Genomic DNA, 25,134 nt, shown 5'->3' with positions numbered 1-25,134 from the left:
GAATTAGTTTTTTGTTTATAAGTCTTTCCTCTCTCCTTCCTTCTTTTCTTTCTTTTCTTTCTTTCTTTCTTTCTTTCTTTCTTTCTTTCTTTCTTTCTATCTTTCTTTCTATCTTTCCTTCCTTCCTTCCTTCCTTCCTTCCTTCCTTCCTTTCTGCTAATACTAAGAAAATAGGCATAGGAATTACATGGGAAAAGTGAGAATTAGTTTTTGTTTAGCAGTCTTTCCTTCTTCCCTCCTACCTTCCTTCCTTTTTCTTTCTTTCTTTCTTTCTTTCTTTCTTTCTTTCTTTCTTCTAATGCTAAGAAAATAGGCATGGGAATTACATTTTGTTTAGTTTTTCTTTATGACTAATGACAGTAGGAAATTAATTTTTTTCTGTATATCTTTTTCCCCCCTTTCAATTAATGCTAAGAAAATAGGCATGAAAATTATAGTTTTTATTTAGAAGTCTTTCTTTCTCGCTTCCTCTCCTCCCTCCCTCCTTCCTTCCTTCTACTAATGCTAAGAAAGGTGTGAAAATTATAGTTTTTGTTTAGAAGTCCTTCCTTCCTTCCTTCCTTCTTTCCTTCCTTCCTCCCTTCCTTCTTTTGATTAATGCTAAGAAACTATGCTTGGGAATTACATATTATTTTCTTTTTCTTTTTTTATGACTAATGATGGGATTGTAATTTTTATGTTGAAGCCTCCTTCCTTCCTTCCTTCCTTCCTTCCTTCCTTCCTTCCTTCCTTCCTTCCTTCCTTCCTTCTTTCTTGTCTCTCTTCTGAGCAAGGGCACTGAAAGGTGACACTTTTGCAGATACGTAGAGCTTGGTTCCTGCCTTCCCAAAATCATTTGGCTTAGAAAATGAAACCTGATCTATAGACTTGGGAATACTGAGACTGAAACCTATGGACACAGAAGAACCCTATAATATTAACATTAATATGAATTAACATTAAACCCTAATCAAATGAAGTAATATTTGAGCTCAATAGGAATTACTTTTAACTACTTAAACAAAAAGTCAGGAAAGGGAAAAAAATAAGATGCCTTTTGCCAACCACAATGCCTAATAAATCTGTTGAATTATGAAAAGATATGGAGGTGGCCACTAACTTGGATGTCTTTGAAAAAGAGTGGGGGGGGGGGAATAACGGAGAACTAGTCTATCAAGAGGTGCAGAATAACAGAGTTGGAAGGGACCTCAGAGGTCTTCTAGTCCAACCCCCTGCTCAAGCAGGAGACCCCATACCATTTCCGACAAACCACTGCCCAGTCTCTTCTTAAAAACCTCCAGTGACGAAGCACCCCCAACATCTGGTCTTCTCTCCAGGTTAGAGGTCAAGTGCCTCCAAAGACCAATTGGGAAGGAGCCAATAAGGGGGAAATTTCAGTCTCCATTTCCTTGTGGGAAACATCTGGGAGAAAGATAATGCTGAACAAAGATGAAACCTGGCCTGATCCAAGAGGATAATCTATACTAAAATACATCTCAGAGCTGATTTTCTTTCCCCCTGGGTGATAGTGATGATGTTAATGACAGTGATATGAATCAACCTATTAGCAATGTTTCTGGTTGCTTTAAGACAAGCGGACTTCAACTCCCAGAATTCCCCAGCCAGCCATGCTGGCTGGGGAATTCTGAGAATTGAAGTCCATCCGTCTCATAGTGCCCAAGGTTGAGAACCACAGATATTATTACCATCCCTACGTCATAATTCACTGACCAGAGAGTTCTAATCTCACAGCCATCCAACAGGCCAGCCTGACCAATTTGCCAACACCACTCGGAGACCAACTTGCCAGAATATCAAATTAACACTAGCTCTTCTCTCTCATTTCACCCAACACAACACCAACTTCTTAGAAGAGCCGGTGGAAAAATTCCTCTTTATATTTGGGTTAAAATGTCGTGGATACAAGCCCTGGGAAGATCCGTTAGAAACAGCACTCCCTCTGATATTTGACGGGTTGCTTCGGCTGAATTAAACACCTGCCATGGGGACTAGAAACTTCTGCACATTAAAACAGCCTGCCTTCCTAAGACCTATATCCACACCAGACATTTGGAAATGGACAAAGCTTGGACAATCATCTCTTGTATTTTTCCTGGCACTTTCCCTGCAATTTAAACAAGTCTTTTATTCTCTTGGTGTTTATTATTATTATATACTTTATTCATTCAACATGAAACTCAGCCAACTGAACATTCAAAAATGCATCACAAATACCATTGACTGGTGCTAATGGTTGATAGGGGTTGCTGTATCAACCAAGTACCTTCTTAAAATATATGATGTTTCGAGTAGCGCAGTTTTTTGCAGTTCCGCTGCTGTTATTGCAGGAAGCTGCAATTTGTGGGTGTATCTTGTAAAATTCTTGGACATGGTGCCAAGTTATTATTATTATCATTGCAAACTGAAAGATGAGCTGTAAATGTGTGTGTGTGGGGGGAATTAACAGTGATCACTCGTGCCAGCATATGTTTTGTCATTCCAAATCGGGGTTCACCTGATCCAGTTTGAAAATAAATAAATAAATAAATAAAGGGATGATCAGCTCTTACCAACTTTTTCAACGATTCAAAATTACTCCTGAAACCCTTGATAGGAAGGTCATCAAAACATTTGCTCCCTTTCTCATTCTCTTATGCTGCCACTTCACCCGTTTTCTTTATTTTTCTCAATTCTTTCTTTGAGGCAGCCCCCCCACTCTAATTAACTGAGACCGAAGATATCCCATTCTTACATCTTTTGCTACAGTGGGCCTCCTGCAAAACCAAACATATAATGTCTCACCGAGACATTATAAAGCGGTACTAACACTTCGCACGATCTTAACTCTATCCCTCTTTCTTTCTGATGGTCCCACCTTCCTCGAAAGACAAGACTTTTCACACTCTAAATGCCCCAGGAATCTCAATCCGCGCTGACCTCTTTGAAAATATAGCTAGTAGGCCGGGGAAAGGCAAAGAGGAGTTTCAGACAAGACCCTTTCCATCTTTAAAGAAAAATCATCCTAACATCTCCAGAAATAATGTTTAGCCGAGATCTCGTTGGCCGCTCTCTAGCCAAGCCCCTTTCCTGCTCTGCGATGCCGATGTGACCACACCTCACTCACACCCAATGAACCTGCTGTCCTGCGGTCCTTAAACCTGGAGAGAGAGAGAGACTTTGGAAAATAGCGATAGCGCCTAGGCTTCTATACCGCTTCACGGTGCTTTAAAGCCTTCTGTAAGCAGTTTACATAGTTGGCCTGTTGCCCCCCCCCCCTCCCCACAACAATCTGGGTCGCACCATTCAGTCTAAAAGCCCGGATTAGGTTTGAGGTTGGATAGGGCAACGTTTCATGCCTGCCCTTTGGCTGTTGTGTTTGGGTTTTTTAAAATGTCCTCTTCAAACTCAAGACCCTGAAATGACTCTCCCCTTTCCCGTAAATCAATCAAGAGAGCAAAATCGAAACCATCAGTTATCCAGTCATAACTTTCCTCACCAAGAAAGCAGGGGCCTCGTAAGATTTTTTTTTTAATTCCCCCCCCCCCCCCAGGCAGACCTCCAGGAAGAAGAAGAAGAAACCACCACAAATAGTGGCTCGGATGTGTGCGCCCCATTCCCTCCTCGTTTGCAAATAGAAAGTTGCTTTTTTCTGTCCTTAACTCAAGATATCATCATAGGGTGTGTGAGACAGGCCTTGGCAGGGGAAGAGTCCTCTTTGAACAGTCTCCTTGGCTGTGGGGGGAGATTGGGGGGGGGGACGCGGGAGCGAATAACCAGGGGGTTCATAATCAGGATAATATGGGGGTTCATAGAGAAGCAGCCTTTCGCAACGCGGCCAAACACCTCGCCAAAAGCGTTCCCTTCATTCTTGTGCGTTAAATGGTTTTGCGTTTTTGTTCCGAACAGCCCAAAAGGAAAAAGCTGGTTTGATGGATGCTTATATTCAAGGTTCAACTAATGGCTAGTCGGCTGGGAGGTCTCTATGAACCTCCACGTGAAAAGAGAGAGAGAGAGAGAGAGAGGAGAAAGACGTAGAGCTCGTACACCGGAGGGCGGGAGGGGGAACTGGGGGGGGGAAACGAAAAAGAAAACGGATGTTGCCCTGTCTAGACAAAAAAATAATAATTAAAAAAAGAAGAAGTTGGGATCGGTGGGTTAGTTATTAGGAAGCAGGTGCCAGCTGTGTAGAAAAGCCACTTATCCAGAAATCTCTTCCCGCTGTTCCTTGTTCCGGCGCACTTCGGCTGCGTGCAGTTCCTGGAAAACATAGAGATAATAACAGGGGTGAAGGCAGCACAATAGTTTGCAGCGGGGGGGGAGGGTGTTCCAATTTTTTTTACTACCAGTTCGGAGGGCATGGCTAGATGGGGGGAGCATGTGACTGAGTGGGTGTGGCCAACTTGACGTCACTCACCCACACTCAGTCATATGACCTCCTCACCAAGCTATGCCCACTGAAATGGTGGTGAAAAGTTTTGACTGGGGAGGGGGGTCAGTTTCAGTTTTGGTTTATTTGTATGCCGCCCTTCTCCAGGAGGGACTCAGGGCGGCGAACAACTCAAAGGGGAAAGGGAACATAAACAACAGTACACATAATTAAAATACACGAAAATCACACAGCCATACCAGTCGAGAGGGGAGGGGAACTCATCAACCCCAGGCCTGCCGGCACAGCCAGATTTTGATGGCGTTTCGGAAGGCCTGGAGAGAGGTGAGGGTCCGGATCTCCGCGGGGAGTTCATTCCAAAGGGCCGGAGCTGCTACAGAGAAGGCCCTCCCCCGGGTAGTAGCCAGATGGCATTGGCTGGTGGACGGAACCCGGAGGAGGCCGACCCTGTGTGATCTGACGGGTCTTTGAGAGAAAATTGGCAGCAGGCGGTCTCTCAAGTACCCAGGTCCAATACTAGGAAGGGCTTTATAAGTTACGACTAGCACTTTGAAGCATATCCGGAGACCGATCGGTAGCCAGTGCAGCTCGCGGAGGATAGGTGTAACATGGGTGTACCGAGGTGCACCCACAATCGCTCGCGCGGCTGCATTCTGGGTGGGGGCGCGACAGGCTTCCAGCCTCACCGGAGCTAAGTGCAAACTACCCAGTAAGAAAAAAAAATGTTTTTGCCTTCCCCCAGCCTCCAGAAGTACTCTGCAGGCTTCAGCAGAGCTGGGGGAAGGCAAACATGCCATCGTTTTGATGAAAAATGGGTGGAAAACGGGCCGTTTTTCCCCAAAACGGGCGTTTTTGCCTTCCCCCAGCTCTCCAGTGCTTCTGGAGGCTGGGGGAAGGCAAAAACGGGTCCATTTTTACAAAAAACGGCCCATCTCTAGGACTCCCTCTGGGACTGGCATGTGCACACTATTAAAAAAGGGGTGGAAATTACATTTTTTCAATGAAGTTTGTTCTGCTTAAGTGCAGAACAGAAAATAAAGATGGCGCCACCCAGGATAGAACCGGTACGGCCACGAGTCCCGACCTATTCAGCCGAACTGGGCCGAACCAGTAGGAACCCACCTCTGGTTTGTGAGGGAGAAGCACCTCGGGGGCAGGATTGCCCATCTTGACGAACAGGACAGGGAGTCCTTGACTTACAACCCGCAAATGAGCCCCAATTTTTCGAAAGGCAAAACTGACACACAGTTTTTGACATGAGTGATGCAAGGCAACCCCTGGCGCAACATCTCCCATGTTATGCCAATACGGAGTGTGCTCAACGTATGGCCATTGGGGCCAGAATTTCTGTGGCTGAGCAAGGCCGTTCATTCAGTGAGGGGTGCCCAGTTTTATGACGTTTTTGGCTGAAGTTGTTAAGCAAATCACTGCAGTTGTTCAGTAAATCATGTTATTAAGTGAAATCAGGGACGTGCAGTCACTAGAGGCAAGGGAGGCAGGGCCTCACCAGTCTCCTCAGGGAAAGGAAAGGATTTTAAATAATTTTCTTAAAATAATTAAAGCCAGGGTAGTTGCTACCAGATTTCAAGTCACAGTGGCTTGGTGTCTGCTCTCAGTGTTAACTAGGAGGAGGCCAGAGAACTAGGGGCCTCTTTTGCATAAGGAATTTTTCGCCTTTTAAGGGTTAAGCAAGGGTTAACAAGCAAAGAATTCCTTATGCAAATGAGGCACGTATTCTCTCCCCTCCTGTAGAGGGCATTTTTAGAGGCTTTTTAGAGTTTTCTGGGAGCAACTAGCTCAGTCTGACTTTAGACTCTGGCTTTTCAAGAGGGGAGGGCAAGGAGAAGTAGAGTTGAAATCGTCTCTGAAACAGCTGGAAAAGGTGCGTGTGGGGAGGGGGGAGGAATTCAAAAAGTTTGATCAGAAGGCAGCAGGGGAAGTGGGGGGGTATGGCAGAGGAGCTGCTTTCAAGCCTTTGGAAAATATATCCAATCCAACTTCTGTGTTTGTGTTTGAGAGTGAGTGAATGAGAGAGGGATCGAAGTTCTCTGTGTGCGTGTGTCTGTTTGAGAGAGGGGGGAGGGAGGGAGAGAGGGAGGAAGGATGGGGAGGGAGAAGAAAAAGAATGGGAAAACTTATTTTGCAAGGGGGGAAAATGCTGTCGCTTTAAATCAGAACTGAGCATGCCTGGCTGTGGAATTCTGGGAGTTGAAGTCCACAAGTCTAAAAAGTGCCTCACCAGGGCTAAAGCTGACCGCACGTCACTGAGTGAAATCAGCTTCCACACACACACCCAATGACCCATCATTGTAAGTACATCGATGATGGGTTCGGACCAGTTCGGACTGGTTTGGCCAAACTGGTAGTGGTTTGACGCCTGGGTTGCTGGAACCAGCAGTGACCCAGACCTGTCACATCCCCGAACCAGTTCCACAGGTGGCGCCAATGGCACCGCCATCTTGTTTTTCAGTTCTGCGCATGCACAGAACAATTTTAATTGCACTGCGCATGCGCGCGTGCAAAGCACACACACGAGCAAACCAGCAGTAGCGCCTGCCGGAACCCACCCCTGAAGTACATGCAGATTGCCAAGCCCCTAAATTTTGATCCCGTGAAGTGGGGATGCTGTAATAAGAGTCGTAAGTTGGAGGACCAGTCGTAAGTCAGTGTTTTCAATGCCACTGGCACTTTGAAGGTTCGCTAAACAAATGGTTGTAAGTCAAGGACTATCTGAATAGTATCTAGCCATTCCATTCACACCTGCTAAGTTGGTTAGTACTAATCTTGGTTAGGGTTTCTTTTTTTCCAACCAAGCCTTTTGTAGTAACTCATATTTGTTTATGATCAGTGTACAATTAATCCTTGATTTACAACCAGAAATGAGCCCAGAATTTATGTTGCTAACTGAGAAATTTGTTAAGTGAGTTTTGCCCCCATTTTCGTTGCCACCGTTGTTAAGAGAATCGCCGCAGTTATCAAGTTAGTAACAAGGTTGTTAAGTGAACCTGGCTTCCCCATTGACTTTACTTGTCAAAAGGTCGCAAAAGGGGGTCATGTGACCCCGGGACACTGTGACCGTCATAAATATGAGTCAGTTCCAAGTGGCCAATGGTGTCCACGGAGATGCTGCAATGGTCGTAAGTGTGAAAAAATGGTCAGAAGTCACTTTTTTTCAGTAACTCCTAATGGTCATTAAATGAACTGTTGTAAGTCGAGGACTGCCTGTACTCCCCTGGGACTGTGGATGGAAAGTTGGGAGAGGAAAACAGGGCAGGAAAGTTGCCACCTGCTATCTTCGAGCATTTTTTTTCTCAACACTGGCAATTTTAAGATTCATGGAAATCAACTCCCAGAATTCCCCAGCCAGCCATGTTACAGTTGAAGTCCACGCATCTTACAATAGCAGAGGTGGAAGGGACCTCGGAGGTCTTCTAGTCCAACCCCCTGCCTAGGCAGGAAACCCCTATACCCTTTCAGACAAATGGCTACCCAGCATCTTCTTAAAGACCTCCAGTGTTGGGGCATTCACAGCTTCTGGAGGCAACTTCTGTTCCACTGATTAATTGTTCTCACTGTCAGGAAATTCCTCCTCAGTTCTAAGTTGCTTCTCTCCTTGATTAGTTTCCACCCATTGCTTCTTGTTCTACCCTCAGGTGCCTTGGAGAATAGCTTGACTCCCTCTTCTTTGTGAGATATTGGGAGACTGCTATCATGTCTCCTCTGGTCCTTCTTTTCATTAAACTAGACATACCCAGTTCCTGCAACCGTTCTTCCTATGTTTTAGCCTCCAGTCCCCTAATCAACACAATACAATACAATACAATAGCAGAGTTGGAAGGGACCTTGGAGGTCTTCTAGTCCAACCCCCTGCCTAGGCAGGAAACCCTATACCATTCCAGACAAATGGCTATCCAACATCTTCTTAAAGACTTCCAGTGTTGGGGCATTCACAGCTTCTGGAGGCAACTTCTGTTCCACTGATTAATTGTTCTCACTGTCAGGAAATTCCTCCTCAGTTCTAAGTTGCTTCTCTCCTTGATTAGTTTCCACCCATTGCTTCTTGTTCTACCCTCAGGTGCCTTGGAGAATAGCTTGACTCCCTCTTCTTTGTGAGATATTGGGAGACTGCTATCATGTCTCCTCTGGTCCTTCTTTTCATTAAACTAGACATACCCAGTTCCTGCAACCATTCTTTGTATGTTTTAGCCTCCAGTCCCCTAATCAACACAATACAATACAATACAATAGCAGAGTTGGAAGGGACCTTGGAGGTCTTCTAGCCCAACCCCCTGCCTAGGCAGGAAACCCTACACCGTTCCAGACAAATGGCTATCCAACATCTTCTTAAAGACTTCCAGTGTTGGGGCATTCACAACTTCTGGAGGCAAATTCTGTTCCACTGATTGATTGTCCTAACTGTCGGGAAGTTTCTCCTCAGTTCTAAGTTGCTTCTCTCCTTGATTAGTTTCCACCCATTGCTTCTTGTTCTGCCTTCAGAATAGTTTGGAGAATAGTTTGACTCCCTCTTCTTTATGGCAACCCCTGAGATATTGGAAGACTGCTATCATGTCTCCCCTAGTCCTTCTTTTCATTAAACTAGACATTCCCAGTTCCTGCAACGGTTCTTCATATGTTTTAGCCTCCAGTCCCCTAATCCTCTTTCTTGCTCTTCTCTGCACTCTTTCCAGAGTCTCCACATCTTTTCTACATCGTAGCAACCAAAACTGAATGCAGTAATCTTAAACGTTCACATTCAACAAAGCAACATGTTGGGTATGATTGAGAAGAGAGGTCCTGAGTGCCCTCTGAGCTTGGTAGTTTTCTTGCAGCCGTTTCATTTCCCAAACTAGGTAACATCATCAGGGTTAGTTGGGTAACGAAATGTCTGCAAAAACCCCCACCAAGCTCAGGGAGCACCAAGGATCCCCTCTTAGCTACAAATATTCTCCTTTAATGGTTGAGAAGATCTTGCCTTGATTCCAGGGCACTTTCCCCCCCACACCTAGGTGTATTCTACTCATGTCCCCAGTTGATGTCCATCTTGCCAGATATATACGGTGATTCCCCCAAAATAAGACGGTGTCTTATTTTCTTTTGACCCCTGAAATAAGCGCTTGGCCTTATTTTCAGGGAGATCTTATTTTTTGGAAGTCCAGGAGGCGGCCAGCGTGGTCACCTCATGGCTGCTGCTGTCTTGCGCTGCTGCTCGTCAGCTGGACACTTTTCAATCAAAGCACCTCTGCAGGAGGAAGGAGTGGGGTGTGAGGTGCATTGCAGGGCCTGCTGCTCTATTCGTGGCGCCATTAGCATGACAGAAGGGGCGCGGTGGCTAGGGTTGTGGGAGTGGCCGTTAGGTAAGGGCGTGTGGGGTGCGTGGGGTATGTTCCCCCCTCCCTTTCTCGCCCCCCACCCAGCCTTGCCTCCTCACCTTGTGTTGTTTGCATGGAAAGCAACCAGAAAAAATGGCGGGGACCAGCTGCGCATGCGTTTAAATATTTCTGTGCAGGGCTTGTTTTAACGCATGGGCTCAAAAGCCTGATTGGGCTTATTATCGGGGAGGTCTTATTTTTGGAACAACAAGGTATTAGCAATAGCAATAGCACTTATATACCGCTTTACAGTGCTTTACTGCCCTCTCTAAGCAGTTTACACAGTCAGCCTATGGCCCCCAACAATCTGGGCCCTCATTTTACCGACCTCGGAAGGACAGAAGGCTGAGTCAACCTTGAGCCTGGTGAGATTCGAACTGACGAACTGCAGGCAGCCTGCATTACTGCCCTCTAACCACTGCGCCACGCTGGTTCATATATTGCTGTGATTTAATCTTTTATCGTTATCCTTGTGTGATGGGGGCAGCTTAGGGTCAAAGACATGGGATTTGTCGGCGTGCGCTTACCTTTTCGCGGAGTCGCTCCCTCAAGGCAGCTAGGTGAGCTTCGCGGATCTCCTTGCTGAGCTCCATCTTGTAGTTGAGTTTCTCCTCAGCCAGCCGGCTGAAGTTGTTGTTCTCTTCCAGAGCCTTGTGTAGCACTTCCCGCTCGTGTTCGCGCTTCTCTGCCAGCTGCTTCAGGACTTGAGCTTCCTGGTTCTGCAAGAAAACCCATAAAAGCAAAGGCGATTCGGGAGCTCTTGAGTAGCCAATGGTCTGGGAAGCTCTCCAGGGGTGGCATTCAGCCAGTTTGGTCCCGTGCGGGTGAACTGGATGCTAATTTTACATCTAGTTGCAAGAACCGGCTGGCCGCGCCCATCTCCTCCCCTTCCAGGAGTCTCCACACAGTCCGTTTTGGATGCCAAGAAAGTGCAGAATCTGCACGGAGACTCTGGGAGGGCGAAAAACAGGAACAGAAACAGGCCCCTTACCAGCTTCCAGAGTCCAGCGGAGGGTGTATTCACCCTCCCCGAGGCTTGAGTGAAACCTCTGGAGCCCGGGGAGGGCAAAAGTGCTCCCTTCCATGGTGCAGGAGGCAGAGAAGGCCATGCCCCTAATGGCCACACCCACCCAGCAAACGGGCAGAGAACCATTTGCTAAATTTTTGTACCTCACCCCAGGAGCTTTCCCAAGCAGCATCGCCATTCCCACGGATTTATTTCTTTAAAGTCTGGGAGCCAATCCCAACACCCGGCTCTCCTGTATCACAGGACTGGTAGCCCTCAACTTGGCTGTAGGACAGGGGGGGCGTCTCCAAAATTGACCACTTGAAGGCCCGTGGACTTCAACCCCCAGAATTCTAAACGTGGTTAGTAGAATAGCAATAGCAATAGCAGTTAGACTTATATACCGCTTCATAGGGCTTTCAGCCCTCTCTAAGCGGTTGACAGAGTCAGCATATCGCCCCCACAGTCTGGGTCCTCATTTCACCCACCTCGGAAGGATGGAAGGCTGAGTCAACCTTGAGCCGGTGAGATTAGAACCGCCGAACTGCAGATAACAGTCAGCTGAAGTGGCCTGCAGTACTGCACCCTAACCACTGCGCCACCTCGGCTCTAGAAGGGGCGTGCACGAGTGCACTAACCTGACTGTGGTCCCTATCACCGTATTTTTATTCTTTTATTCTTGTTCTCGTTTTTCTTTAACATATTCTAATAAATAAATAAATCCCCCAGCCAGCTATTGAGCATTCATACGCATCTAGTATGTTTGTGCGTGCTTGTGCGTTGATTTGGTTGTCCTACCATGTTTCCCCAAAAATAAAGACAGGGTCTTTATTTTCTTTCGACCTCCGAAATAAGCGCTTGACCTTATTTTCGGGGAGGTCTTGTTATTTTTGAGGTGCAGGAGATGGCGAGCGTGGTCACCTCACGGCTGCTGCGGTGTTGCAATATTTTTGGGGAAGGACTTATTTTCGGGGAAGGGCTTATTTTAGCACAAGCGCTCAAAAGCCCAATTGGGCTTATTATCCGGGGAGGTCTTATTTTCGGAGAAACAGGGTCAGTGGTGGGATTCAGCCGGTTCGCACCTATTCGGGAGAACCGGTTGGTAACTTTCTAAGCAGTTCGGAGAACCGGTTGTTGGAAGAAATCTCCTTTTGTTTTTTTCCCACTTTGCAGGGCTAATCCTGTAAGGAAGGCAGGAAGGAAACATTCTGGTGTTGTTCCTAACCTAATCTTTATTGCCCTGCTTACAGAAACTGCCTCTCTGGTTAACCCTTATTACATTGTAACAGCTAAGGCGAAGCGCCCATCGACCTGAGTGACCTTATGTTGGCCACGCCCACCCAGTCACATGGCCACTGAGCCCCACCTACCCAGATGGTCATTAGGGCAGAGAACCGGTTGTTAAATTATTTGAATCCCACCACTGAACAGGGTACTAATCGAGGAACCCCTAGAGCATTCCCACCAACACTGGCAAGGCAAGCTACTTGTATACTGTATGCACAAAAGAGCAAACCCTACTCCCTTCTAGCACTGATGGTGTAACTTACTTTGGTAATGAAATGTCTGCAAACAAGCAAGCTCAGAGAGCACCAAGGACCCCACAGCCTTCCTCCTCCCCTCCACAAACCTCACTTGCTTCTAGCCCTGAAGATGTTACCTAGTTATGATAATGAAACATCTGCAAGAAAACAACCAAGCTCAGAGAATATCAAGGACCCCACAGTCGTCGTCTTCCTCCTTCTCCTCCTCCTCCTCCTCCTCCTCCTCCTCCTCCTCCCCCACTCCCTTCTAGTACTGATTGTCAGGCTAGACATCTTTTATTTTGGATCTTTGGCCTGCCACACTTTCTATTATTCTGCTATGCATTTTCTATTGTGAGAAAACGGGAGGAGGGATTGTACAGAGTTAGATGCTATGTAGCCATAACAACATCCTTTCTAGAAAGCCAAGGTCATCCTTTGTCTCTGCACCACAGCACCTGATCGGAACTGGATGGGTGGAACTGCCAGCATGGCAGTGGGAGATTGGACCATGGGATGGACTTGTGGGTGTGGGGGCAAGATCTTGAACTTTCAACTGGGTGGGGGAAACCGGGAAGCTTTCAGATTTGGGTTTTCCCAGATGTGCCAACAATCAATTGGATTCCAATTCCATCAATTGGAACTTTGCCTTGGACTCTGATTTACTTTTGGATGCTATTTGGAACCCTGACATTAACCCGAATCTTCTTTAAAATACTACACCAGCTACCCTGAATTTTTTTTTTGGGGTGCTGTCCAGGGTGCTGACCCCCAGCACCGACCCGAGCTCCGGCGGTGTAAAGACTTAGGGAAGATGGGGGAAGAGAAAGGATTTTGTTGTGTCTACATAGTATGCAACTCCTTATAATCCTCCCTCCCATTTTCCCACAATAGAAAATGCATAGCAGAATAATAGAAAGTGTGACAGGCCAAAGACCCAAAAGGAAAGATGAAATTCTTGGTCAGCTTGCATAAATACAATATTTCAGAGAAACTTTCAGGCCTGGGGTCCCAAGGATTTCCCCAGGTATTCATCAGCACATGATTTTTTTTAGCTGCAACCAGGGTGTCCACTCCTAAAGTTGCCATAGTGAGGAAAGGAGGGGGAGGAGCGTATTCCACGCATATTTTTGCCTAGAGTCGGATCTCAGATTACCGCAGCAGACTTGGGAGAGGTGCACCTCATTGGGGAATGTTGTTAGGAATATAATCTAACGGTTGGGTTTGCAATATATAAACCATGTAACAATGCTATATCTGTTTCTTTAAATCATACTGTAAAATGTGATTGGTTGCTGTTTCCTCAATCGGCCATAAGAGGGAGCCAGAATGACAGTTCTCTGTTCGTTAGATGCTGGGCTGATCTGATCTGAGTGCCGTGAGCTATTGTAAATTTTACAAACTTTGAGTACTGAACTGATTATATGATACTGGATTATGTTATTTGGATTATTCCTTAACTGAAAGACCTTGATGATTGACTGTCTTATCCATGTATGACTTGGACTGTTTGATGGACTCTGATACCTCTATTTCCACGAAACTAAAAAGCTTATTTAAACTGCAGTGTCTCTGTATGCTGGTTTGTGTGTTCTCCAACGCAACTCTCACAATGCTTCTCTGAACGTACTCGCTCTCCCAACGGGGAGCTTACCTAACAAATGTGATTTATGATACAGACGGAGGGGAGGGGAGGGAAGGAACAGGGATAAAGTTCAGCTATAATTCAAATAAGGCTAAGATCTGACTGCGCAAACAAGGCATTGCCAAAGTGCTCCTAATAAATGACTGGCTTTCTTTTGAAATTTGGCTCGAGGCTCATGAATCAATTAGGGCATTTCTTGGAAACCTGACACAGGGAATTGTGAGAATTTGTCTGAAGATAAATTTCGGGGAAGTGTCAGTCAACAATGCATGAACCCTTATCGATCTCCCCTTACCTTCCTCCTCTCTTCGGCAGCTTCCAATCGCTTCTGCAGCTCCTCCAGGGACAGGTCCCTCTTCTTGGGGGGAGAGGAGAGGATGGGGCTCTCCGGAGACAAGTCAGAGGGAGACTTCAAAATCACTTCGAAGCTTTGGCCAGAAGCCCTCTTGTCCAATTGCTTGACCTCCATATCTGAGTAAATGAAAAGGATTTATGGGTCAGATTTTCTGAGAGGTATTGTGGTATCATTTCTGGTCCCTTATTCATTAAGATTCCTTCTTTCTGCACCATCCCCATTAGGTCTCTCCTGTCCAGTCAAGAATCCATCCCCAAAGTATTTTTCTGACCTAGGCTTCCCCAAAAAGCATGAAGCAGATCCCTGGTCCCGACAAAAACCCTTTTATTAGACGAATGTGAATTCCTCTCTTTCACCTTCAGCCAAGGCCTGGCAAACAGTCTTTCAAAGGTGGATTTATGACCACAGACCTTATCTAGCTTGGAAAGCTGCCATGTCAATAGTTTCCAAACATGGTGCTGTACAAGGAAAGATTGGGCACAGTGTGAAGTACCCGTGGTTCGCCCATGAGGCCAATGTTGAGAAAAGACACGGACACGAGCTTTCTCGGGATGGGACGACCCAGATTGGGGTCTGGTAGCCCCTTTTATTGAGATAGGACAAAGGCAGGAGGAGCAATCAGCATGTGATTTAAGACAGCCTGTCAAACTACAATTGCTAATCTACTGCTCAGGGAAGTTCTGTCTATATATGGTCAAATCCTGGGCGTCGTTGGGTAAGGCACATCTAGAGTGAACTATCAGGATGTTATGTTATGAACTATCAGGATGTTATGGAGTTTGTTTTTTCCTGTGTGGTTCAGCGTGGCTGCGCATGCCCTGTTATGCACTGGGCCATGGGTGACCGCCACACCTACACAAGGAGTTATGTGACAACAGCACAGAGTCTCTGAGATTCACGGACAGTTCTTCACACTCCTGAAACGAATGAATGAACTAACTAACGAATTGTTTCCTGCAAAAGTCCCCTCCCCTTTCTCTCCTCTTTTATTTCCTATGGGAGGGGCCATTCACCATCCACCCGTGGCTTTACTCCCAAGTCGACCCTGATTTCTGAGCTGTTCTTTTCTTCTGGCAGCTCTGCGCATGCGCACACTGGGAACAGGCTCCAGCTGTTCCTCTGCCTCACTGCTGTCTAGTTTCGAAGGCACCTGATCACTGCCAGACGGCCTTGGCCTCCTCTCTGCCTCTGATGCAGAGCCCTCATCTGAACCTTCCCCAGCCTCCAGGACTGGCCCATGTTCCTCCCCAATAGCCTCACTGTCTGACTCTGCTTTTGGATCCGCTGGCCGCTGGCGGGCCACAAGTATTTAAATGTGTCTTTCTCCATAGACAATGAACCCAATTCAGTTAGTTGCATAGTTAACTTCGTTCCAAACGCTCCACGGGAATTGATGAAATTTATATTGATTTAAATATGTGCCCACTGTATAAATAGGCTGTCAAATTGATGTTGAATTATGCATCCAGCATTGCCTGTGAGGGATCATACAGACCACTGGCAAGTTGCTCAAACCCAGTTAAAAACATAAACTGTCCTTTACTGAATCTACCAAGGTTTATCATAAACCTGGATCGGTGTCCAATAGCCATTTTTCAATGTTTCTCTCTAACAGCTGAAGTTTCGGGGTAAGCAGCTTATGATTCAGGTGGAGCTGCCACTGTGGGAATGGCTAGCATAGAAGCAAGGTAAAATAAATAAATAGCTCTGATCAAGCTAGTAACCATCACCCTGCTTAAGCCTGATCTTCCATGAATCTATCCAGGCCTTTTTAAAAAAAAGACCATTATTACCTCTAAGGACAGTGAACTTGTACAGTTGAGCCATGCTTTGTGTAAATCTTTTTATGGGTCCTGAACTACACAGAATTTCAATGGAGGACCCTAAGAGAGTCCCCTTGGTGCTCTCTGAGCTTGGTAGTTCTCTTACAGACATTTCATTATCAAACTAAGTAACATCATCAGTGCACTGATGATATGACCTAGATTGGTAATGAGACGTCTGCAAGAAAGCCCCCAAGCTCAGAGAGTACCAAGGACCCCACAGTTCAACCTTGAGCTGCAAATTAGAATAGAATAGAATAGAGGAATGAAGGAATAGAACAGAACAGAACAACAAGAAATGGAATGGAATGGAATAGAATAGAATAGAATAGAATGGAATAGAATAGAATAGGAGTTGGAGTAGGAGTAAGAATATTAGGAATAGAATAGAATAGGAGTAGGAATAGGAATAGGAATAATAGGAATAGAATAGAATGGAATGGAATAGAATGGAATAGAATAGAATAGGAGTTGGAGTAGGAGTAGGAGTAGGAATAGGAATATTAGGAATAGAATAGAATAGAGTAGGGGTAGGAGTAGGAATAGGAATATTAGGAATAGAATAGAATAGGAGTAGGAATAAGAATAGGAATAATAGGACTAGAATAGAGTAGAGTAGAACAAGGAATAGAATGGAATGGAAATAGAATAGAATAGAATAGAACTTTATTGTCTCTTTAAATGTACTCTAATCAGTATAAATTAAAATGAAATTTCATTGCATTCCGCTCCCAAAAGATAACCATTATGCGTATGTCCAAATACACACAGATATATGACACAGAGAAACATCACAATCTAGTTCAAATGTATACCTATATGCGTACATATGTGGCAGAAAAGGAAGGAAGGAAAAGAAATTACTAGCACAAGAAGAGAGAGAGAAACCCTTGATGGCACATCTGTTTGCCCCCTTGTAATTTAATTCCCTGGTTCCATGTTCCACAGTCTGGAACATGAACATCTGTAAGGCATCTGTTCTAGACTTCGAAGGGTGTAACCATCCTTAGTCCCCTTTGTCTCAAGGCTATTACCAGGCTCTTTCCTCATAGGGCTTAATCATCTCCATTACCTTTTTTTTTCTGAATCTGTTCTTTGAATTACTCATTAAATGCTCTGCCCAGAACCGGATCCACGACTTGGGATGGAATCCAAAGAAAAATAGTGGAACAGTAAGTTCCCGCAAGTTGAACACTATATTCCATTTGATGCTGCTTAAATTGCCACCTACATCACCCTGCTGATTCATATCCTTTCTCAGTCAACTATAAGTAGTCTCGCCTTACGACCACAATTGAGCCCAACATTTCTATTGCTAAGTGAAACAGTTGCTGAGTGAGTTTTGCCTTCGTTTGCAACCTTTCCTGCCTCAGGGTGCCCTGCCTAAGCAAGGGGTCAGACTAGAAGACCTCCAAGGTCCTTCCAACTCTGTTATTCTATTCTATTCCATTCCATTCCATTCCATTCTATTCTAATTGTTAAGTGAAACCCTGCTGTTGTTAAGTTAGCAACACAATTATGAAGTGAATCTGGCTTCCCCATTGACTTTGCTTGCCAGAAGATCACAAAAGGCGATCCCATGACCCCGGGACACTGCGACTGTCATAAATATGAGTCAGTTGCCAAGCGTTTGAATTTCGATCAAGTGACCACCGGGGGATGCTCCAACAGTCAAAAGTTTGGAAAACGGGTCATAAGTCACTTTTTTCCCCTCTTGTAATCTCGAATGGTCACTAAACCATTCGAGATTATAAAGCCCTTCATGGTATTGGACCTGGGTACTTGAGAGACCACCTGTTGCCAATTACCTCCCAAAGACCCATTAGATCACACAGGGTCGGCCTCCTCTGGGTTCCGTCCACCAGCCAATGCCATCTGGCTACCATCCGGGGGAGGGCCTTCTCTGTGGCAGCTCCGGCCCTTTGGAACGAGCTCCCCGCAGAGATTCGGACCCTCACCTCTCTCCGTGCTTTCCGAAAAGCCGTCAAAACCTGGCTGTGTCGGCAGGCCTGGGGTCGATGAGCTCCCTTCCCCTCTCGAATCGTGTGGCTGTTGGTTATTTTAAATGTTTGTATTTGTAGTTCTTGTGTTTCCCTTCCCCTCTTGGGTTTGTGAGCCGCCCTGAGTCCCACTGGGAATAGGGCGGCCCATAAATAAAACGAAACCTAAACCTAAACAAAAACTGTCGTAAGTTGAGGACTACCTTTACGAGGCTGCTTTCTTCCACCATTCCCAAAGGTTAACCAGCATTTTCTATTGCCTTCCTTGGGCTTAAGGTGAGGCCAATGGTGTGCCTTGGTTACAAGAATGATGAAACCATGGTAGCAAAGTTACTGCAAGTTCTGGTTCTCTTAGGCTTAAAGAGGCAGTGCTGCAACACACACACACACGCAGACACAAAAGAGGTGTGTATTGCGATGCTGTGACAATCCTTGCATCACTCTGGCTGTCTGTGTTCTCCCTGTGGAGCCCACTCTGGTAGGCGGCAGTAGGCTGTTGACATAACTCTTGGTTTCCTGCTGTGGGACACATTAGCTCTCAATGTAATTATCACATCCGGACTGATTGGTCTAAAGTTGGTTGGCCTTTTCACCCTTTTTTTTTTTTTTTAAAGTGCTTTTTCAAAAGGCAACTGGACTTTCTTGCTTTTCCTTGAAGGCGTTTTGCTCCTCGCCCAAGGAGCTTCTTCCGTTCTGACTGAATTTGCAGAGAATGGAAGGATTGATATTGTTTAAGTCATCTGGTCATTAGTTCTCTTTCTGAGAGTCCTTGAGTCTGCATTCTGGACAGAGCGGACCGCTGGTTTCAAACAGCAATAGCGCTTAGGCTTATATACCGCTTCATAGCGCTTTTACAGCCCTCCCTAAGCGGCTTAGAGAGTCAGCCTCTTGCCCCATAACAATCGGGGTCCTCATTTTACCCACCTCGGAAGGAGGGAAGGCTGAGTCAACCTCAAGAGTTGGTTGATTATGCAAAATATCTTTAAAAGAAGGATAAAGTTTACTCCCCAGTTATTCTTACTAGGTATATGTACTGACTTTACAGTGGTAGAGACTAACTTGATTCTGCACCTAATAACGGCAGCAAGACTGTTGGTGGCGCAATACTGGAAGAAGGAAGACTTGCCTACAACTCAAGAATGGACATTGAAAGTTACAAACTTAGCCGAGATGGCTAAAATATCGGCATATCTTAAAGACCACTCAAATGAGAGATATAAACGAGACTGGAAAAAATGGATTGACTATATACAAAATAAATACGGGACCAAGAAATTCCAGTTAGCCTATGCTTAAGATCAGAAATGATTTAAATTGTTTAAAGTTAGTTCAGCAAGAAGAAGCTAAGGTCAATGTAGAATGTCATTAATTTCTTTATTTCTTTTTTTCCCAATAGATTTTAGACTGTGTTTGTTAAAAATCCATACCGTGTACGGGTTCTGGGAAGTCAGGGGGGGGGAGGAGGAGGGGGGTTGGGGGGGAGGGGGGAGGGGGGAGGGAGGGAGGGGTATACATAAGGCTAGACAAGAATTTGGTGGTAAACTAGAATTATTTTGACACACAAAAAATTGTACTTTGATGTCTTACTGATTGAGGAATGATGAAATGTTTGTTTTAAAAGAAATAAAACTTTTGAACCTTAAAAAAAAAAGAGTTGGTTGAGGGGTCAAAGAGTCCATTTGCATTAAGATCAAACAGCCCATCCTCCACAGAGGGGGAGGGATATGACGTCATCTATCACCAGTCTACAACACAGTCCTTTCAGCAGTTCCACATCCATTTGCACCACTCACCCTGGTTTATCTCTGTCCTCACCCTGAGGACAGAGATAAACCTCCAAGGGGCCTCAACGACTCTCAGAGAGAATACTGAGGACCAGATGACTGCAAAGAATACACATCCTTCCATCCTCCACCATTCACTCAGAACTACAGAAGCTTCTTGGATGAGAAGCGAAATGTCTTCAAGGAAAAACTAAATCCAGTTGCCTTTCAGCCATGACCTGGATGACTGACAATCTCCATCGATGGCTTTTTGAAGATGCATCGGCTCCCCTGCAGTCATCGGGAACTTCATTGTGTTCAGAGGTGGTATTCAGCCGGGTAGTGGAAATTGTGGGAGGGCCCGATCACTCGCCCCGGCTCTATGCCATCCTATTTAGGCACGTTTCCAAGCCAAAGTGCATGCGTGGAAGGCTGAGCGCATGCACAGACAGGGTGTGTGCAAGCAAAGCTAATGTGTGTGCGCGCACACTCACTTTGCAAATCGGCAGGGAAAATAAGTGAGTACCACCCCTGATTGTGTCTGTGTGTGTCAGTGGTGGGTTTCAAATAATTTAACAATCGGTTCTCTGCCATAATGACCAGCTGGGTAGGAATAGCTCGGTGGTCATGTGACAATGTGGCTGTAGCCAACTCACGTCGATGGGCACTTCGCCTTAGCTGTTACAATGTAATAAGGGTTAACTGGAGAGGCAGTTTCTATAAGCAGGGCAATAAAGATGAGGCTAGAAACAACACCAGAATTTTTCCTTCCTGCCTTCCTTACAGGATTAGCCCTGTAAAGTGGGAAAAAATTAAAATAAGATTTCTTCCAACAACCGATTCTCCGAACTGCTTAGAAAGTTACGAACCGGTTCTCCTGAATAGGTGCGAACCGGCTTCATCCCATCACTGTGTGTATGTATAAACTTATATAATAGCATAAATAAATACCCGAGCAACGCCAGGTTATCAGCTAGTGTATGTGTGTGTGTGTATGTGTGTATGTATGTGTGTGTGTGTGTGTGTGTGTGTGTGTATATATATATATATATTTAGTGTTATTTATCAGCACAAATATAACACAAAATGTGTAACAAAGGCAACAGTAAAAATATTGGGTTTCTGCCGTGATGGACTCTTGTGACGAGCCGATTGACAGATAATGGGAGCTGTTAGCTTCCTCCCATAATTGGGGCTTACCAGGGGTTGTGACACTAAATATATACCTTCTTCCCTGGCTTCAGCTGATAAGGAGGAGAACTTGTGGCTTAATGGCTAAGACGTTTGCCTAAGATGTAATATAGCACAGGTTCGAATCCCAGTAAGGGTATGGCTAGCTGATGAGAGCTAAATAGCTTGAAATAGATCTATACTAGTCTCCCTTTATTTATTTATCAGCACAAATATAACACTATATATATATATAGTGTTATATATACACAAATACACAAATAAATAAAGTTAAAACCCAACCAAATTAAGCTTATAGTGAAGTGACACACTTCTGCAGCACATCTGCAATTATAAGCAGATTTTTTTTTTAACAAAAAGATCTCACTGCCTTCCTTGGGAGTTAAAGAAAACAAGGATTGAGTCACATGCACATTTACATCACTCCATTACTCAGAGTCCGGTGATTTGCAGGTGTCTGTATGAATTGCGCTTTTTAAAACTTTTCTCAAGTTATTTACATGCTGTATAGCTCAGCTTTTTTTTCTCCATGTGCCAGTTTCGCATAGTGGTGAAGTTGCTGGCCTAGAAACCAGGAGAGGGTGAGTTCTTAAGCATCGCCTTAAGCATCACAAGCCGGCTGGGTGACTTTGGATCAATCGACAGGAGATGGTGAGTTCTAGTCCTGTCTTAGGCATGAAAGCCGGCTGTATGACTTTGGGGCAATTACCCGGAGTTTGTGAGTTCTAGTCCTGTCATAGGCATGAAAGCTATCTGGGTGACTTTAGGCTGGTCACCAGGAACTGGTGAGTTATAGTCCTGCCTTAGGCACAAAAACCAGCTGGGTGACTGGGCCAATTACCAGGAATTTATGAATTCTAGTTCCATCATAGACATGAAAACCGTCTGGGTGACTTTGGGCCAATCATTCTCTCTCAGTGTAACCGACCTGTCAGAATTGTTCTTGTAGGGAAAACAGGAGGAAGGAGGAGTATTAGATATGTTCACTGCTTTGGGTTATTTATAAAAAATAAAGGTGGGATAAAAATCAAATGAATTAATCTTCTTCTATCTTCTTCTTCTGTCTGTCTATCGATATATTTTTAATGTATGTATGTATGTTCCAGCATAACTCTGGAGCGCCTCCAGCAATTTCAACCAAACTTGGTACACAGATGACTTACCCTCTGGAAACAAATACTAGGGGGGGGGGTAAGACACCCCTGGTGTGTGTCTGTGTCTGTGTGTCTGTTCCAGCATAACTCTGGAATGCCTGGGCCATTAAGGAGAGCAAGTGCAGCATCCTAGAGCGGCAATTCTTTATGATGTCATGGCAGGGGGAAGGGAGAGCCTGGGCCATTAAGGAGAGTGAGTCCAGCATCCTAGAGTGACAATTGTTTGTGTTGTCAGCGCCTTCACAGCTCCCTCTGGAAAGCCAGCTGTGACGTTCACCCTCCAGTGGACCAATGAGCAAACGCCTGATGGATTTGGGGCAAAGTGCTAGGATTGTAGACAGGGCACGAGAGAGGAGCGCATGGGAGGGGGAAGGGAGAAGGCAGGGATGATGGGCATGGGAGTAAGGGGAAGAAAGACCCCTCTCAATGGCTCCTGGTCAGATAAACGCTTTGACGCCTATAAATACCCCGGCAATGCCAGGTTATCAGCTAGTAATAAATAAATGGGAACCTAAGCCAACCAATGCAAGACGTTCTTCAAGCAGGCCAGAAAAAACAGTCTTCACCTTTTGCTACTTCCATCGACTAAACTGCAGAATGGAAGAGTCTTGAGGGAACCAGAGAACCTAATCGGAATAGACTCTCTAACAGACAGTGGAACCAGCTTGCCCGTGCTTTCATTTCCTGCGATGGCGGCTTCGTTCGTGTGAGCACAAGGCAGCATTTGTGGTTTCCCTGCTTGACGGATGGATCCTTTGCCTGCTCAAAGCAGTGTATGGTTGCGACAGGACAATTCATTCATTCATCAGTGACAACTCAGTTAGGCCCAGTCTGGACTGCAGACAAGCTGCAGCTGCCAGGAAAGATGTGAATATTATTATTATTTTATTTACTTTATTTGTATGCCGCCCTTTTCCCTGAGGGGACTCAGGGCGGCTCACAATTCAAGGGAGGGGGGAAAACAGACAAAGTTACAGAACATAAAGACCATACACAGCTAAAAACACAACAATCATACCATTCGTAGTGGGGCTGCAAGTCTTTAGCCCCAGGCCTGTCGGAACAGCCAGGTTTTAAGGGCTTTGCGGAAGGCCTGGAGGGTGGTGAGGGTCCGAATCTCCACGGGGAGCTCGTTCCAGAGGGTCGGAGCAGCCACAGAGAAGGCCCTCCTCCGGGTAGTCGCCAGTCGGCACTGGGCGGCTGATGGAATTCGGAGGAGGCCTAGTCTGTGGGATCTTATTGGTCTAGTGGAGGTAATTGGCAGCAGGCGGTCTCTCAAGTACCCAGGTCCAATACCATGAAGGGCTTTGAAGGTGACAACTAGCACCTTGAAGCGAATCCGGAGATCAATATGCCCCACTTGAAATTGCAAAGATTTATATCAGTCTTCTGCAGTTGGTCCTCCGTGTGTTTGTTCCCTCCTTGACCTAGCAAGGGGGTGTACTTAACCTACGCTTCCCCAGCAGCACAAAGCCGAGTCCTTATCCCAATACACCCCTTTTATTTAATTTACAGTCAGTTCCTCTCCAGCAAAGTCCTGGCCCACAATCTTTCAAGATAGTCCACAATTACCGACCTTTATTGGGCTTGGAAAGCGGCCAGGCTGATATCTTTCAGACACCACAATACTTGGCAGGAATGCAGGAATGAACTAATGGGTCTCCTGCAAACTCCAAAAACCCCTTTGATTAACTGACTGTGAATTCTGCTCATTCACATCCAGCAAAGTCTTTCGAGGGAGGATTTATGTTCACAGATCTCCTCTGGCTTGGAGAGCTGCCAGGCCGATATCTGCAAAACTTGGCAAGGAGTCTCGGAAAGTCACAAACCAATTAAGCGGACTAATGGTCTCCTGCAAACTCCACTCCCCTTTCGCTCCTCTTTTATTCCCTCTGGGAGGGGCCACTCACCGTCTACCTGTGGCCTTACTCTCAAGTCGACTCTTGTTCTTTAGCTGTTCCCTTCGTATGGCAACTGTGCACATGGACACACTGGGAACAGGCTCCAGCTGTTCTTCTGCCTCCCTGATGTCTGACTCCAGAGGCAGCTGGTAACTGGCATACGGCCCTGGCTCCACCTCTGCCTCCGACCCTCATCAGAGCTTTCCCCAGACTCCAGGACTGGGCCAGGTTCCTCCCCAGCCTCCTCACTTTCTGAATTTGCTGCCAGACCCACTGGCCACTAGCAGGCCACAATATGGGAATTGTAGCGCCAGGACCTCTAGAAAGGACTTGTTTGAAGTTGTGTAGGTTGTAATGCATGTGGGCCACTTACCTCCATACTGGTAGATGGTATTTGGATGCGGCTGGGTGTGGAAACAGGAACAGATCAGCGAAAGCAGAGACAGCTCCTTCATTTTCTCTTTGTAAGCTGGAAAAAGCAGAATAAAAATGAAAGTTGGGCATGGTTTAATGCAGTTTCCCCATAATCATCTAATGCTCTCCATGGACAGCTGATCCTATAAAGGCCATCCAGTGTGGCCAAAGTTTGCTTGTCCTACTTCATTGGGCAGATAAATATATGTTGATGCTGCAGGATATGGGACGGTCGAGGGGGAATTTTAGGACTCAGGACATGGAATGACCCCTCGGATTGACTTTGAAACATTTATTGGTTTTATTTATGCAATTGATAGGGCCGCCAAGTCACAAACCCTAACCCTAACCCTAACCCTAAAACAGGATTAAGAAACGGAGATAAACAATAAACATAAAACCTCATCCATGCAATATGTAACAGTGCAAACAGAGCCCCCCCAAAACCAGATATTCCGCATTCTTGAGAAAGGCTCATTCAGCATCCTAACTCACTGCTTGGGGGTGGGAAGAAACAACCCTAGTTTTTGAAACTATCCAAAGATTTGGGTAGGCATGGTTAACACAGAGACCACCTGGGTCCCATGCTTTGTCTGAAACGGTGTAAGGTTTCCTGCCTAAGCA

At 45.7% G+C, this 25,134-nt stretch overlaps 1 protein-coding gene across 1 annotated transcript; it reads right to left on the bottom strand.

Moving 5' to 3' along the window:
- Positions 1 to 4,104: 4,104 nt before the first annotated feature.
- STMN3 (stathmin 3) lies at positions 4,105 to 24,560 on the bottom strand. The gene is made up of 4 exons (XM_032218562.1): positions 24,470 to 24,560; positions 14,205 to 14,380; positions 10,263 to 10,454; positions 4,105 to 4,236 (listed from the first exon to the last, which is right to left on the bottom strand). Exons 1-4 carry the CDS (start codon positions 24,549 to 24,551, stop codon positions 4,177 to 4,179), a joined length of 510 nt encoding a protein of 169 aa, XP_032074453.1. The 5' UTR covers positions 24,552 to 24,560; the 3' UTR covers positions 4,105 to 4,176.
- Positions 24,561 to 25,134: the final 574 nt, after the last annotated feature.

Source organism: Thamnophis elegans, chromosome 5, assembly GCF_009769535.1.
Source record: "Thamnophis elegans isolate rThaEle1 chromosome 5, rThaEle1.pri, whole genome shotgun sequence".
Lineage (NCBI taxonomy): Eukaryota > Metazoa > Chordata > Lepidosauria > Squamata > Colubridae > Thamnophis > Thamnophis elegans.
This window is presented reverse-complemented; position numbering and strand designations above follow the sequence as displayed.